At 33.8% G+C, this 17,788-nt stretch overlaps 1 protein-coding gene across 1 annotated transcript in view; it reads left to right on the forward strand.

The window, feature by feature from the left end:
- Positions 1 to 17,788, forward strand: part of SLF1 (SMC5-SMC6 complex localization factor 1) — a 60,023-nt gene that overhangs the window by 35,153 nt on the left and 7,082 nt on the right. Inside the window, 5 exon segments of the mRNA XM_036849309.1 lie at positions 2,545 to 2,676; positions 3,305 to 3,470; positions 9,949 to 10,096; positions 16,499 to 16,644; positions 17,607 to 17,770. Of these exon segments, the coding sequence (XP_036705204.1) occupies positions 2,545 to 2,676; positions 3,305 to 3,470; positions 9,949 to 10,096; positions 16,499 to 16,644; positions 17,607 to 17,770 (756 nt within the window).

A 17,788-nucleotide genomic window follows, 5' to 3' on the forward strand; every position in this document is an offset into this window, starting at 1 on the left:
CAGGCGTGCCCAATGACTGAACTATTTTCATTTCTTATCCCTTTGCTCTTATGTTTTCTCTGCCTATATAAACCTCCATTCTTGCCACCCTATAAATACCTGGCCTCTCCTAATTATCCTTTAAAATGCAAGTCAAATGCCACTTCCTATCTCTTGCCCTTTCCTTTGAGTTAAGTTTTTCACTTAAATCAGCCTCTGACTTTTTTATTATTATTGTGGTAACATTGGTTTGTAACATTATATTTGTTGCATGTGTACAACATTATATTTCTATTTCTGTATACCTACAGTGTGCTCACCAGCAAAAATTGAGTTTCCATTTGTCACCATACAGTTGATCCCCTTCTCTCCACCCACCCCTCTACCCCTTCCCCTCTGGTAACCACTACTCTATTCATATCTGTGTTTGTTTTGGTTTGGTCTGGTTTGCTCAATTATTTTGGTCATTTGTTTCTTTGTTTTTTATATCCCACATAAGAGTGAAATCATAGGGTATATGTCTTTCTCAGTCTGACTTGTTTCACTTAACATAATACTCTCAAGATCTATCCATGTTGTCACAAATGGCAAGATTTTTTTCTTTTTTATGTCTGAATAGTATTCCTTTGTGTGTGTGTGTGTGTGTGTGTGTGTATCACATTTTGATTTATTCATTTGTTGATGGGCACTTAAGATTGTTTCCATATTTTGGCTAGTGTAAATAATGCTGCAATAAACAGAAGAGTGCGCGTATCTTTTCAAATTAGTGTTTTCATATTCTTGGATAAATGCCCAGAAGTGGGATAGCTGGATCTTATGGTAGTACTGCTAAGTGGGATAGCTGGATCTTATGGTAGTACTGCTCTTAATTTTTTGAGGGATCTCCATACTGGTTTCCATAGTGGCTACACCAGTTTACATTCCCACCAACAGTGTATGCAGCCTCCGACTTTCAGAAGAGTAGATGCTCAGTGTTAAACATCTCCCTCCTCAGTGCTTATAATGTCTGGAACATAATAAGTGCTTAATAAATGTTTGGATGAATTAATTGATGCTACAGGAAATGGAATTCAGGCAGCTTAAAAGTAGACTTTTTAATAAACAGATACCCAGGTTTAATTACAAAATAATTGGGTCTGTTGGGAATCTCGGGGAAGGTTCCCAGGAAAGTGGTAGGAATACAGATGAGCTGGGTGATACTCGTCTACTTCTGAGTGTATTTTTGTTTTTATAAATTTATTTATTTATTTATTTTTGGCTGCATTGGGTCTTCGTTGATGCGCACGGGCTTTTCTCTTGTTGCGGCGAGCGGGGGCTTCTCGTTGCAGAGCACAGGCTCTAGGCACGCGGGCTTCAGGAGTTGTGGCACATGAGCTCAGCAGTTCTGGCTCGTGGGCTCTAGAGCGCTGGCTCAGTAGTTGTGGCACATGGGCTTAGTTGCTCTGCGGCATGTGCAATCTTCCCGGGCCAGGGCTCAAACCCGTGTTCCCTGCATCGGCAGGCGGATTCTTAACCACTGCGCCACCAGGGAAGTCCCTGAGTGTATTTTTGAAATATTTCATAATGTGTGTTTTTAGAAAAAGAGAAAAGATACTACGGTATCCATCTCTGGCAGTTTTCAGATAGACTAAATAACTATATGGTCAAGGAGGATCTTTTAGAGCAGATTTGAGTATTAAATGGAGTGTTACATTTAATAGCTGTCAAGGGCCCCCCTAATCTGAGAGTGTGGTATTCAAAATAGATGGGGAAGATGGAGACAGAGGTACAGAGTTATAAGTACATTGTTGGTATAATTGATAATGAAGTTGGAAGAAAATTGTAATAAATGTTGTTGCCTGGACTCTCTCTCTTAGTCCTGTAGTTCTGAGTAATTTTATGTTCTCTTTTAAAAAATACTATAGAACTGTGCTGTCCAACCCCATAGCCACTAGCTACATGTGACTATATTTAAATTTAATTAAGATTAAATAATTAAAAATTCAACACCTCAGTTTTGCACAAGCCACATTTCAGGTGTTCACTAGAACATATCCATCATCATGGAAAGTTCTGTTGGATAGGACTGCTGCAGAAGACAGAAAGAAAATAAATACTGAATTTTTAAAACTCTAAAAAAAATAGCTCTAAATGACCTTCATTTTACTAAATAATGAAAAAGAAAATAATTTTGAGTAAGAGGAGGATTATAGAGAGTATTATAAATTGAAAGTGTAACTGGTCATCTGAATCAAAAGGGTTTAATGAAATTCATAGTTTTTTTCTTTTTCAGTGAAATAAAGAATACAAGGGGAGAGTACCAGATGGTTGTTAAACATTACAATCATTGAAAAATAGAGAAATTAGATCTCTATTATTAGAAAATTAACTGTCATGGGATATTTGACAGGGTTTAATTTTTAAAGAAAGAAAATATTAATAAAATTTTGTTGAATTTGCTTTATATTTTGTTGGAGCAAGCTTTATTAAAATTCCAATGTTTTTCTGAAAAAAGAAATACTTTGCTCACAAATTACTCAATGAGTTGTTGCATGTTATATAGATTATTGGGTTCATGTTTTCCAGGTCTTGCCTTTTCAGTGAAAGTTTTTGTCATCAAATTTCAGAAAATATTATTGGTTCTAAGGTGCTCCACCTGACACTGCTCAAATTTTTCTTTAATTTAGTTGAAAGTGAAGTCCGACATCTGAGTCAAAAGTAAGTTTTAATCACCAAAAAACATTTTTTCTATATATTGTCTTATGTACCATTTTTCTAATTATTTATCTACATATTTCTAAAAACACCTTGTTTTCTAGTTTCAAGTATATAGATTTATTTTAAAAACATATGTCTAGATTCAGTCCTTCAGTAGCTGTAAAGGTTTGTATGCTTTTTTCCTGTTTCCTTACTTCATATTTTTATTTTTCACTAACTTACACATTTGGATAGGTACGACTGTTTTTATTTTTAAGAATTTGTATATTTTTGAATTCTTTAGTAATTGAATGCTTAAGTAAAAAGCTATACCAGGTTTTAATACTGAATCTATAATATCTGTAAGTTCTGCATATGTTCTAAAACCTGCAGTTGCATTAGTGTGTACTTGTTGATGATTATGTTGAAATGAAGCCATTTAAAAAATTTTGTCCTTTATTATAACTAGATATTATAATCCTTATATATTAATAGACTTTTATATATTCAGAAATTGCTAGAATTTTTTTGTTTTATGACAAAATATTATGCCTAATAACCATAATGATCAAATTAGCAGATATTATGCCTAGTAACTGTAGTGGTCAAATTGGCATAAAGATATACTTTTCATTCATATTTTTATTAGGTTGTATGACTGGTCAGATTCTCAGAGTCTGAAAATAACAGGAAAGGCAGTTCTTCTTGAAATCTTTTGGTCAGGAAGCGAGACCTCTGGGCTTTTGACCAAACCAGTAAATATGCTTTTGGAGTGGACTATATATTCTCACAAGGAAAAATGCAAGTCTAATGATGTAAGTAGGATTAATTTACAAATGAATATTGGCCTATGGAAAAAAGTATTTCTTTGAAGTATGCGTCTTTTTTCTTCCCTTTATTCTTTGAATTACTTGAAACAAATGAACATGCACCCAAATACATCGTTTTCTACCTCGTTTATCTAATTTTTAGGTAAAAGATTCTTACAGGCTGGTTTCATCATCTCACACTTGGCTGTAGTGCTACATCCACATTTGGACAGTTACTTTTGACCATTACTGCTAAGAAATCTATAGTTACTTATCACTCTAGATTTTTTTATTTTTGTACATTTTAATTTTTAAGGAACTTGTGATTATAAAAGTTGAGTGAATCCATACAACTTTTTGGTGTACTACTAATAAAAAGTTCCACTTGTTTTTAAAAACACCTTTCTGGATGTTAAGAGTTATTTCCTGAACCATTTCTTCATAAGTAGGTTTTGCTTGTTGTTAGAAATTCAGCATGCAGTGATTTTAGTATTATTATCTATATGAAGGGTAACTGGGAAAATTAAATGCAGAAAATATGTAAAGTGCATAGCAACATACTGCTCCACATTTTAGGTGCATAATAAGTGTTAGTCACCTTTCTTCTTTTCAAAATGAGCTGTTGGGGACTTTATTGTTTACACTTTTATATTATATCATTAATTTCTGCTCATTTTTTAAAATTCCTTTCTTTTACTTTCTCTTCTATCTTGAATATTTGAATCTTTTTTCTATTTAGTTTTTATTTCTAATATGTACACTTAATATAAATTGCCTTTTGAGTGGAACTTGAGATTCCTTGTGCAAGTTTTGATACTTTAATCTCTGGTGCTCTTATTGTTTTTTTCAAAGTGTTTTTTATTGTCAATTACAAATTCCCCTTTGATCCAAGAAATATTTTAAAAGAGTGTTTTAAAACTTCTAAATGGATGGCTTTTAGTTGTCAGTAGATTCTGTTTGTCTATGCTTTTGTTATTAATATCTAATAGTAAATTATAGTTAAAAAATGAGCCCTATATGATTTCCGCTTTCTGAAATTAACTCAACTTTTCTTTTTGACCTCATATAAGATTAGAGGCCAAAATGTGTTTTCTCTGTTATTCTACATTTTTCTCTATCACCTATTAGGTCAAGCTTAAATGTTTTAATCAACTCCTCTGACTCTACCTTGGGAATTTGTTCTTTTTTTTTTTTTTTTTTTTTTTTTACAGTGTCTGCTTTATATACAGTGATGCCTTCTTGTTATTCATGACTGATATATCATCATAATTGCTAGCTAGGTAATATTTTCTTTGGGGATAGAAAACATAGTAGGTGGAGTGGAGACCTCTGCTGTTAAATAGCCATGAAGTCTCTTCTAGCTTAAGGAAAATTCTTACATAGTTTCTCTTCTAATTTATTTCCTCTGATCCTTTTTCGCTCCTCTACTTTTTAAGTTCCAAATGAACTTATGTCACACCTCCTCTTTGTGTCCTCTGTGTATTTTTCCCTCTCATCTATATTTTCCATTTTTTTCTATACTCGGAGCATTCTGGATAGTGTTTTCATCCAATTTCTAGTTCACTAGTCTCTTTTCCCCTGTATCTAATATGATAAACATGGCTATTGCATTTTTTATTTTTTGTATTTTTCCCAGTTTTAGACTTTTTCCTTCCAAATTACTGTGATATATTTTTATGGTTTCTGGTTCCCTATGAAGTTTTCATTTGTCTTTGAACATGGCGATAATAGTTATTTTACAGTCTACGTCTGATTATTCCATATTCGACGTTTTTGTGAGTCTGTTTGTATTTGTTGTTTCTGCTGTTTCCTTCTTTCATGTCTTTTATATTCTCTTGCAAGCTAGTTATGCTTGACTGTGTGCCATAAATTGCATTTGAAAAATTATTTGTAGAAATAGTTTGTGGCAAAGACACAGAATATCTTCCTCTAGCGAAAATTTTTGTTGTCTGGTTCAAGGGTTCCTGGATAGTCAAAGTAAAGTACAGGGCCACAGATACATGTTGTTTTGCTTCTGATTCATGCTTGCTTTGAGACTGAAGCCCTGCAGGGTGTCAGCATATTGGGCATTAGGCCTTGGGCTATGACTTTTATACTCCTTTTTCCCCTAGGCTCCAAAAACCACACTTCTGTATATCAGCTCTTTCTCTGGGGTCAGCAAATGTCCTTAGGGCAAAGTCAGCTAGCTTTGAATGCCTCACTTGGTTTTTACCTTCTCCTAGATCTTGGCTGAGCAATTCCTCTTAACTTTACTGAAGATGTTTTACATATTTTATTCAACATTTTAAGTTTTCTTCTATAAGATGGTTTATCTGAATTACCTAGGCCTCCATTATTAGAAACAGAAGCCCTTACTGATTTTTAAAAATTCTATTTAGGGAGTGTGTGAGGCATTCTTTAAAGAAAACATTCTTTTCAGGGCTCTTTTTTTTTTTTTTTTTTTTTTTTAATTGGCATTAAAAAGGGAGGATTGTTTCTGGGTATAACTAGATGTCTAAGCTAAAACTGATAAAATCCTGATTATCATCTGCCTTTTTTCTACTGTTTACACAATCGAATCATTAAGGATAGAAAATATTTCCTCGTTAAGGAACATTTCTTTTTTATCCATTTGATTATATAAATGAAATTGCTCTTTTATAATTGAAAACAATAATAAAACTGATGTTTTCACAGTTCTACTAAATCACCAAAGGACTACCACAGATAAGAATCTACTTAGGAAATACTAATGTAAATAGTAACAAATTCATACATTTTTAACTTGAAGATTTTTGTTCAGATTTATAAATAAATTTAACATTTGTGAAGCAATGTACAATAAATTGTAGCATCAGTTGTAATATGAGAACTGGTTTTAAACTTTGCAAATTAATATTTTATTTAACATTTGAATTGCTTAAATTCATATAAACTGTTTTTTTATTGTGGTACTTTATGTGTTAGAATTCATTATTGTACTTAATTAAATCTTTTTGGCAGTTTCCAATTTCAAGAATTCCATGCATGTTCACAGACATCATTTTCTGTACTGTAAAGCATTTGTATCTTGATTTGCTTAGTTGAAGCATTCAATTTAAGTCATTAGCTAAACAGAAGTCCTCAGTTTATGCTAATATTGTTTTGTCATAATGTCAATCAGAAAGTATTGCAGAGTGACACAGTGGCAATGAATTTCATTGTCATAATCTGAGAAAGCTTTGGGCTTTCCTTGGCAAGGAGCAGAGGTGGGATGTGTCAAGGTTATGGAGGAGGTACACATTTTACTAAGCTTGGTGGTTAGTTCTGCTTTTCTTTGTGATGTCCTTAAATGCTGTTTGTAACCATAACCCTACAATTATTGCTAGAAATGGAAGCTAGTTTCTGTTTAAAGATAAGGAAATTGAGGCTAAAGAGTATAAGTAACTTATTCAAGGTATCACAGCTTCTTAGGGCAAAACCTTGACTAGTGGCCAAGTCTCCACTGCAACATACTTTCTCTTACTTCACATGTCACTGTTTAAAATAGGAAGAGGCACAATATGTACATTATGTTTGCATCTTTCTGCCAGAGGTACTAGAGGAGCAGTTTGTCATCTGTTGCTGTGGGATATTGTGGAAAGCCCTAACCTGGGAGTCAGAGGCCAAGAATCAAGTTTGTTCTGCATTATATACTGGTCAGTTTTTGGAAGATTGCCAAGTTTATAAACTGAGGGTTACTAGTCCTGGTAGATAATAGAGAACCGTATTGACAGAATGTCTCCTAATAGCCTTCACCTATTAGAAGGGAGATCTAAGGTAAATACATGTCATATGTGCAAATCATATCTATCTTTCATTTCTTTGTTAATTCTTAGGGTATTTATGTTCTGTTCTTTCAGCTTTAGCAAACATTTTGGTATTCCAAGAAAGCTTTTCTCTTTTGATGTTTTTTTTGCCATTTTCCCACTAATCCACTTCCAAAGCATATATATCCACGGTGCTAGAAATAGTAGCATTGTTAAGTTACAGTGAGTACAGTCCATAGCACAGTGTCTTGTTCCTATGGTTATAGTGAGTGTCATAGTTAAGAAAGTAGTGTAAAAGGATCCAAGAACCTGATTTGAAAGTATCTTTTTATATAAAAATTTTCTATGATGTATATGTGGTATGTGGTAGGTATGTTTAGCCAATGACACACAGGTAGAATAACTTTGTCAAATTTTTTCTTACCATGGTAAAGGAAGTACAGTCTTTCCTTGCAGGTACTGTAAGACATACCTATCTCTAACTGCTTAATAACAATAATTTCAAGGTGAATTGAATAGTAAGCAATATTGATACTCATTTGTGGTGTCAGGTGCACGTGTACATATATTTGCATCAGGAAAGAGAGAAAGTCTTACCTGGTTTGTTTTATGTTATTTTTACTTGATAGAGTGCTGGATTGTAGTTTATATGAGGCTTAGCTCTATGGGCTAACCTCATCTTCCCTATCCAGAGTCTTAGGACCAGGGAGCTGAAGTAACCCTGATTGAGATGGGGGAATACTTTGAGAAATCAAAATGTAATACTCTCTTGCTTTCTTCCTGAGAAGTGTCATTGCTGATATTCAGATATACATTATGTTGGAAGGAACATTCTGTGGCATGGATATTGACATGATCATTTGCTAGTTTAAACAGAGGTTTTCATTGTCCCTGTTTTATGTTCTCTTGATAAATTGAACCATGAGAAGTAAAATCGCTCAGAGTGATCATCTACATTTTGGCTTTGCAAAGAATGGAGTTGGCTTCCTGCAAAGTTCGTTGAAGACTGGCTAAGACCCATACTCAAAGGAGTTATTTCTGGTCAGCTGCAAGGCTTGACACCTGTCAGGGTCCAAGGGAGGTGCGGGTATTTCCCCAGCCTGCTGATACGGCCGGTCCTGCTGCTCACTTCCCGTGTCACACAACTACAACTGCAAGGCTTAAACTCAGCCCTCTAATCAAGGCAGGAGAAGGGGTCCTGCTGAGGCCCACTCATGAATCCTGACCTGACAGGATCAGGCTGTGGTCAGGGTTCCATATCTTGGCCCCTGATCATATCAGAAGGGCAGTGCTTCCCTAATCATGCAGCTTAAAAATCCCCTTCGTCCCATTCTTCAGATTCTCTCTCCCACATTCTGATATCCAGCCTTGCCAGAATGCCATGTGCTACCCAACAGTGTGGTAGGGCAAAAGGGGACCTAGGCACCTGTTGAGGACCCTGTCTCTGTGGGTTTTCCCTCAATAAACACTGTTTCAGTGGGCCTGATGTATGTGCTGCTTGACCATTTGTCCTTGTTTGTGCAACAACCCAAAAACAGCACTTCAGTTCTGAAATCATTTAATAGCTTCTTGCGCTAGGAATGACAGCTTAATGAAATGCTGTACATACCTATAAGAACCTTGTCTGCTGAGGGCAGGAGAAATAAATCCTGTAGTCACTGAGGGTTCAAAGTGCTGGAGATTTCTCTGTCAGTAATCTCATATCAGGTATAGTATGGGGCAGAACATAGCAGTTATCTATTTGGATATCATAACATTTATTAAAACCCTTTCACATGGCTTCTCCCCAACTGTTAATTTAGTGATTTTTTTCACACATCCAACACGCCTAGACAACAAATACCAAAAATGTAAGAATTTCAACTAGTTTTAATGTCATTGTGGAAAAGTGTTTATGTTTAAATCAAAGGTGTTTAAAAATATTATTTTCACACCTCTTCATCTTCATAGTTTATGGATTAGAAAGATATTTTTAAACACCAGTGTGAAGCATGCTTATTGTAAGTAAGGTTTGTGTGCCTTGCTGTATTTCTTACAGTAGTTTAATAACATTAGTATAGAAATGATGATATAAAAGAATATGTATACTTTTAAAACTGATATCTATACCTCTAAGTTAGGTAATGGTATTTGATATAATTTAATAGTTAAAATTTGATGAGCCGATTTTTTTTTTTTTTTTTTTACAACAAAGTACAATCTTGCTTGTTAAAGCTTGTATGCATTGTGTTTTTCAAGTCTTTTTCTGGCGAATGCCATTTAGGGAAATGTAAAGGTTAATTTTATACATAAATAGTAGGGGTGGCTAAATCTGTCTCTTTTTTTATAGTCGTATATTCTTGTTAACAGAAATACTTCCTCATTGTTTTAATGGAATTATTGCCTGACTAAAGCACTTGACACCATTGGATAAAGTTATCTTAAAAGTTTGTTACAAGCTATCCATATATAAGTCCTGGAAAATTTGTTTTATTAACTGTTTTGTCATACAGATACAGATTTAGATGTAGATATAGAGCAGGGGAGGAAGGAAGGAAGGAAGGAGATGGAGAGAATGGAAAGAGGGAATTAGTTTGCTAGGTTTCTTAAGAATACCTTTTGGCATTAGCATACCCTGTTTTTTTAAATAGCTATGTTTTGCCTCAACAAGTATTCAAAATAATAGAAATAATACATTTCAGTATGTTTTAGTAATATTTTTCCGATCTCAATGTTAGGTCTTCAAGCATGAACTAGCTTACTTATTGACTGGAATTCTTGGAGCAGCAATAGATTATTGGATTGTCCTTGGTCTTAAGATGGGTAGAAACGTGATGCGACACATGTCTGATGACTTAGGAAGTTACGTTTCCCTTTCATGTGATGGTAAGTGTGTCTATGTTACATGAGCCTTCTTCCCCGCACACATCATTTATTATTCAAAAATAGTATTTTGATGCTTTCATAAAAATTTAATATTATAGCATGGAAAATAGTACATGGAAATAAATTATTATATATTTATATATAATGTTATTAATGTTTTCCTTAATCCTACAACAAAAAATTAAAATTAAGCCGTTCTGTGAAAGTAAATATTTAGACAAATTTAAAATCAGTTTATTCTCTTTTCATTGAAGAGATAGATTTGCTTTTTTATGTTTGGTGTTTTAGAATCTCACATGGTAGAAACTATTTTCAGTACCTTTAATACTTCTAATCGTTCACCTAGAAAGCATTATCTGTCTGTAATGTTGTCTGCGCCATATGAACAGTTTGTAGGTCTCTTCCTGCATAAATACTTAACAGTATTAAAAAATGAAAATCTTTGGATCAGAATACTTACTATGTTATAAAGCCACTTGGATTAACTTCGGCTATATCACTGGTTAAAACATTTTCCCCCTGTACCTGTTGCTGTGTAATTTTTCTTATTATATAACAAAGAGCTGCCATATTTATTTTCTATTGAGTCTGGCGATCTAACAAATTAGCATGGATGAAGCAAATAAAAGTAATACAAATGTATAATTTTCTCACTCTTCCTCCTCCCTGCGTTATCTAATTTTAAAGTTTCCTCTAAAGTAATAGGAATATTATTTAAGCAATATGATGACAGAACTCATCTTCACATGCTTACCTTATGAAAGGTTCTACCTAACTCTTTTGGGTCTCTAGGCTTCTATAAGATTTTATGTGTACATTCTTTTTTTTAATATAGTTGATGTACAATATTATGTTTCAGTGTACTACATGATTTGACATTTGCATATATTAGGAAATGATCACCACCATAAGTCTAGTAACCATCTGTCCACATACAAAGTTATTACAGTGTTATTAACGTTTATGTACATTCTTACACTTCAAAGCCAGTTTAGGGCCCTATGAACCATTTCCTTCCTTCCCTCCCTTCTGCTTTCTTTCCTTCCTTCCTAAATTTCTAAAATGAACATATTTTAAAGCAAGTGAACTTTGTGCCTCTCAAATATAAAAGATGATTTTTATATATTAAAAATATTTTAGACTGCTAAGTAAGTATTCTGTTTTGTTACACATGTGTTTCATTGCATCTTGGTTTATATAAAAGAAAAAAGTTCTTGAATATGCTGTCGATCACTTTAATACTTTGAAGAGAGATTAGAATAGAAATCCAGGCTCTAACTGGGTTCAGGATTTATTCGATGATGCCCTCTGCAAGAGAGGTCTCTTTTTATAGTACTGAAGTTAGAAGATTTTTATCTAAAGCATTTTTATCTTCTTTTTTTCCTCTTTCTTTTTCATTGAGCCTGAAGGGTGATTACTGTTCCTTTTGTGAAGTAGCTGTCCTTTGTTGCATGACTTTTTAACATTTCTTAGCTCAAATTCAATCTTCCTTCAGAACCCTTTCTTATCATTTCTTTCCCACCATTCCTACTAGATCTTTTTTTTTCCTTTTTTCCATTTTAGAAACAGCAGAATTCTGGCATTTATTTGCTAGCATGGGAACTAAACATTCAGCTAAAGGATTCCCTGTTTTCCATTCCATAATGAAACTTCTTTGAGTTTGGGGACCCCAGGATAGAATTAGCAGTGCCTTTACAGACTATCAGTGTATTTACATGTGTTGTTTCCAGTGTGTATTGGTTACCTCTAGGGAAATATAACTTATCTTAGCCAAATGCATGAAATAATGAGCCTTGTGTTAACAAGGTTCTACTACATGTTATGCATCAGCTTTAATGCTTTCTTTAATCATAATCGAATGTCCCTTCACTTTAAAGCAAGGCATTGTTATCCAGTTACTCCCAGTTTTCACAAGTTTCAGCTCAACAAATTTGAGCCTGTGACTGACTTAAGCTAAAATTAGACTTTAATGTTACCATTGTAATCCTGTCGACAGACTGAGTGATTACTTTGCTCTCAATATGTTTGATCACTAATATTCAAAACTACAAGAGATTTAAACTATATCCCCATTTGAAATGTGTGTTTAAGCCTTTCCTTTCTCTTCTCAAGGCACACACAATTGGTTTCTTAGGCTTCCAATTAAGCCATAGATAGGCAGTTTTAAAAATTTAACATACATATCTTAAAAATGGTTCAATTAAAATCTTCCTAAATTTTTGTTAGTACATCTTGATTTAAGCCTTTGTCAAGAGGATAGAAATCAAGTGAATAGTTTATCCTTAAGAGAGCAGTAGCTTTTCTACAGCTAATATGCAAAGTTAAACTGTATAATACAGAGCTTGTAGAATAATACACTCATCCCTACAAGTGAACCAGGTGTTCTAATAATGTCCTTTTGGTCAATATTTTGCTCTTTTGATTGAGAACCATTTCTTTTTCTCTGTAGATACTCCATAGTTTGTATGTTTGTTTGTTTGACCATGTCTTTGCATTATTCTTCAGCTCAGTTAAACTATTATTTGCTTTTCCTAAGTCATTAGTAAAGATGTTATAATTTGGCTGTTATATAGCTTCCAGCTGAAGATATTGGTCCATCTTTCTCATTTATGACAAATGAAGTTTTGGTTTTTTTCTAGTCCAAAAGTATAAAATACATATTGTGATACTACTCAGATTCAGATCTATTGAATTAATTTTAGTTTAGTAAAATTGTTGTTAGTTGTTAATTGTTTTGTAGAAAATTATGGCAGAAGATATTTCAGTAGATAAGTAAAATTCTTTCTTGTTTCCATCAGATCTCATGTCCAGCAGTCCCACATAGATGCCATTCTCTCTTGTTTCTAAACACTTTGAACAGAAAGAGTTTCCTTATATCCCCTTCTATATTTTAGCATCAAGATCTGAAATTTCTGTTTTGTGCCTAATTGCAATTCCTGATGTATTGGCTTAAAATAGGGGTTGACAAACTTTTTTTGATAAAATACAAGATAGTAAATATTTTTAGCTTTTCAGCTCTACCATCTCTGTCCCAACTACTCAACTCTGCCCTAAGAAAGCAGTGATACACAGTACATAAATCAACATGGCTGTGTTCCAGTAAAACTTTATTCATAAAAATAGGCAGCAAGACATAGTTTGTCAATCCTTAACTTCAGTTTATTTCTGCTCCTGTTTTCACTGGGAAGAAAACATGTCATCAGAATTTACTATAATATTTTTCACATCTTTAGAGAACTTTAATAAAGCTTCCTTTGCCTTTCTCAGGCTACGTCATTATCTTTTCCTGAGAGTTTTTCCAAACCTTTATTGGCTTTTTTTTTTTACTGTCTATTTTAATCCCTCTCCATGCTTCAGACCTTTTCCAAAAATATACACTTTTATAATTTGACTAATCATCTCAATCAAAATGTTTCTGTTGCCTTCATTTGTTCAACAAATTTTTATTGGCATTCTACCAGGCATTGAGCTAAACACTTCATATACAATGGAAGAGGGAAACAAAAGATGATCCTTGCCTTTTTGGAGCTTTCGGTGGGAGAGGCAGACTGTAATTAAGTTAATGTAAATACATCATTTTAAAATGCTAAGTGCTCCAAATAAGAAAAACTAGGTGTTGAGGTGGATGAACTTATTTTATGTAGAGTGGTCATGGAGAGCAAAACCTGAAGGATAAGTAGGAGTTTGGCAGAGTCAGGGAAATGTATTCCATTCAGAAGACACAACATGTACTAAAACTCGGAGATAGGAAAGAGTTGGGCCTGTTTGAAATCTTTTGATGCCTGGCTGATGACAAGCAGCAAGGAGAAGAGTGGCCACAGTAAAGCCAAAAAAGTAGTAAAGGAGCTTGAGCAGGAACTTCTAAGCCCTATTTAGGGGTTAGAAACCATTTTTAAAAGGGAGTGGCATGATCTAAGTAACTTTTTTAAAAAAGATCATCCTGGCTTGGCTCTCCAGTTATTGCTATCTGCCAGTCATTCCTTCATTTATCTATTAAGTACTAATGTTTATTCTGTGCAAGCTACTAACCTACTAGCTGTGAGGGCAATAAAAATGATCCTGCCATTGAAGGTCTTAAAGTCCAGGGGTTAAGTTTCTTTCTTTCTTTTTTTTTTTTTTTTTTTGTTTAACTTTTTATTTTATGTTAGAGTCTAGTTGAGTAACAATGTTGTATTAGTTTCAGGTGTACAGCAAAGTGATTCAGTTTTACATGTACATGTATCTATTCTTTTTCAAATTCTTTTCCCATTTAGGTTGTTACATAATATTGAGCAGAGTTCCCTGTGCTCTACACTAGGTCCTTGTTGGTTATCCATTTTAAATAGAGCAGTGTGTACATGTCAGTCAGGGGTTAAGTTTCTTAAGTTCTCTTGTTCATCTCTTATTGATCATTCCCTTCAAGTGTGTGTTACCTGGTCATATGTGGATCCATTATAGTTTGTATTTGCTATATCTTTAAAGCTACCAAATGTTATTTCTAGGTGAATAACTCCATTTAGAAGTTCCACTGTGGGCTCGTTGCTTTTGAACTATACAGTACAAGTTATTTCTGCTTTGCTTTTGCCTCTGCTTAGAGTTGATACGTAAGATCAGTTGGTTGTAGTAAAGTCTGTGATGATAGATGTGCTTTTTTTTAATGTGTATAACTAGAGATTTAATATTGAAAAGATCTTTCGCTGCTCATCCTTCAGTTTGTTGCTTGCATAGTTTCAGATAATACTAGCAGCCTAGTAGGTTGTAAGTAGTCAGTTGTAACAAAAAGTTGTAAATAACTCCTTTCTTGTTTCCAATTCTTATAAATTATATCTCTGTTGAGGCCATATTTGGACAGGATTGTTTGAATTCAGCAACCATATGTCTGTGTGGGGCTAGGTGGGTCTATTTAACATCTGACTGGAGCCATTTGCCCATATGGCAGTCTGCCACAAGCAAGAACCTCAGATCTCTTTAGTCCAGGCAGTTTCTTTCTTAGCCTGGCCACTGTTAATGTTTGGGACCAGATAATTCTTTATTCTGAGGGGCTGTCCTGTGAACAGTGAATTGTAGGACAGTTGGTAGCATGCCTGGCCTTTGCCTACTGGTTGCCAGTATACTTCTCTCCCCAGTTGTGACAACCACAAATTGCCAAATGTTCCCAGGGGCAAAATTCCTCCTTAAACTGTTGTTCTTCTCCACACCCCACCCCCATCCCACCCCAACTCTCCTTCCCTCATTGAAAGTCAGGCAAGGACTGCAAGGACACCAGAGGCCCTAGCCTTTTGGGAAGGCATCTGAGAAGGACAGGATTTCACTGGGTGTCTGTGAAGTCTGCTCAGCCAAGGGAACTCAGCTCCTGAGTAAAGACTTCAAATTTAAGCTTTATACTGCTATTAAGTTTATTATTCTGTCCAACTTTTAAAATGTATTTTGACCTGTTATGTTATTTTGCTAATTTTATTGACTTTTTCTAATTCTTTATTCTTCCATTATTTGTAGTTAATTTTAATCTGCCTTATTGTATATCAACTTTTTTCATCCTGTTTTGCTTAATTTTAGCTTTTTTAGTATTCTATTGATTGATTGTTTATTCTTTACCATTCCAGTGTATTATCCATTCTGTTACTTAAGCAGAGAGTATTAATAGAGAAATCATAACATTAAATTTACAAGGGAAATAGTCACTTCAGTCCTTTATCACTTTCAATTCATGTATATATTTATGTATTTCCATATTATTGGAGAACTTGAGGATTTTAGAATGAAGAGATTTGAGACTGTTGGTGTGTTTGTTGTTTGTTTGTTTTGTCATTTAAAATTATACTCCTCTCCTCCACTTGGTATAATACAGTGGGTGCAGACTTCTAAGGAAATTCTTATGCATTCTCGTGTCTTACGTTATCCCTCTTCTTTACCTTTCCTCCTTCTCTGCAGTGATAGGATTCATGGATGTTGTCGGGGAAAAATGTCTTCCTATCAGCTCAAGACTGATCAGTGCAAATTAAATACATGTGTGCCCATTTAAAAACCAAGTACCAGTTTTCCAAAGACACAGCCCTATTGTGGGAAGAGATCTTTAACATTAATTGGAAAGTATAGTGATAAAAGTCCATGTCTATCTATTCATATATCATCTATCCATTCATGTGTGTATATATACATATATATAAAATTTCAAGCCTTTTATTTAAAATAATAAAAAGTAACGATTGTTTCAAATGTGAGAACATGTGCCATAAAAATTTCTCTTGAAGGGCAAGGAATAGGAATATTATCTGTTTTTTGTGGTTTAAAATTATGTGGGTGAATCTTACTGGTATAGGAATCATCGTTTGAATGAATAAAGTCCATGAAGGAAATAGTCTATAGAAAGAAATTTTATAAGGTTGTAGCAATAACTATATTTACTTCTCTTGTTTTCTATAGACTTTTCTTCACAGGAATTAGAGATTTTTATTTGTTCCTTTTCCTCCTCCTGGCTTCAAATGTTTGTTGCAGAGGCAGTCTTTAAAAAGTTGTGTTTACAGAGTTCCATTAGTATTTCTTCTGAGCCACTCTCTCTTCAGAAAATGGTAAGCACCACTCTATTTTAGTTCTTTTAATTTTTAAGAAGTAAGTTTATTAATTCAATTTTTAAATATTCTTAGTTATTCTAATAAATGGACAGAGCATATTAATCATAAATCTTTCAAACATATATAAAAGCAGGTAGTTTTCTTCCTCAAAATGGAATAATTAGTGAATAGAAATTTTAATTACTTGAGAGTAATTAAGAATTGGTAACAGAATAATTATACAAGAATCTTTATATCACTTGCCACAGTACGTAAGATTATTATTTTGGAAAGACCTCGATCCAGAAACATTCTACATAGTATTTAATGGTATTTAAAAAGCAAAATTTGCAAATGATGCCAAAGGTTATTCCAGTTATCCTATGTATATACACATATAAATTGATTTGATCCAAGGTTTTCCTGTTTTATCTGGGCTATCTTTAGCCATTATTGATATCTAATATCTCCAGCAGTTTCTTCAACAAATGAGAAATATGCTTGTTAATAATTGGTCAGATTGGGCGAATACTGTTTGCAACAATCCTTGTCTTCAGTACTTTTGCGCTCCTCATTCCGTTTGTTCCAGACTTCTTTTCTGTTGAAGGAAGACATTACCAAAATGGAAATGACCAAATACCAGTTGTACTTAAACCATAAATACTAAAAATAGACTAATTATAACAATTTGGGCATAAGATTCATCAAAAGAACTTTCCTAAATGAGTGTCAAATTTGAATTCAAAAAACTAATTATTTTGAAGAAGGCATTTTTCTTGTGTATGTCATATTGACTTAATGACATGGAACTAGCAGCTTTCTTAATATTTTAGCATGTTCATATGAGATAGGGTGGCAACCATAGTGATGAAACCAAGGAAATATAACTAAATTTAATGGTGAAATGAATCAAGTAATTTCTTTTTACTGTTTCCACGTTTTTGTAGTTGAGAAAGCAATATAATATTATTTTGCAACAGGTATATTCCTATTTGCCAGCTTTGGGGAAAACTGGTGTGCATGGGACTGGAAAGATGCAGATACCAAAGAAAATAGGACCGCGGCCTTGCTTTGAATCTCAGAGGGCTTTAATAATGCTGAATGGTGCTAAACAGAAACAAGTTGAAGGGCTGCCAGAGTTACCGTAAGTGATGCTTATATA

The sequence above is a fragment of the Balaenoptera musculus genome, chromosome 3 (assembly GCF_009873245.2).
Source record: "Balaenoptera musculus isolate JJ_BM4_2016_0621 chromosome 3, mBalMus1.pri.v3, whole genome shotgun sequence".
NCBI classification, from domain to species: Eukaryota; Metazoa; Chordata; class Mammalia; order Artiodactyla; family Balaenopteridae; genus Balaenoptera; species Balaenoptera musculus.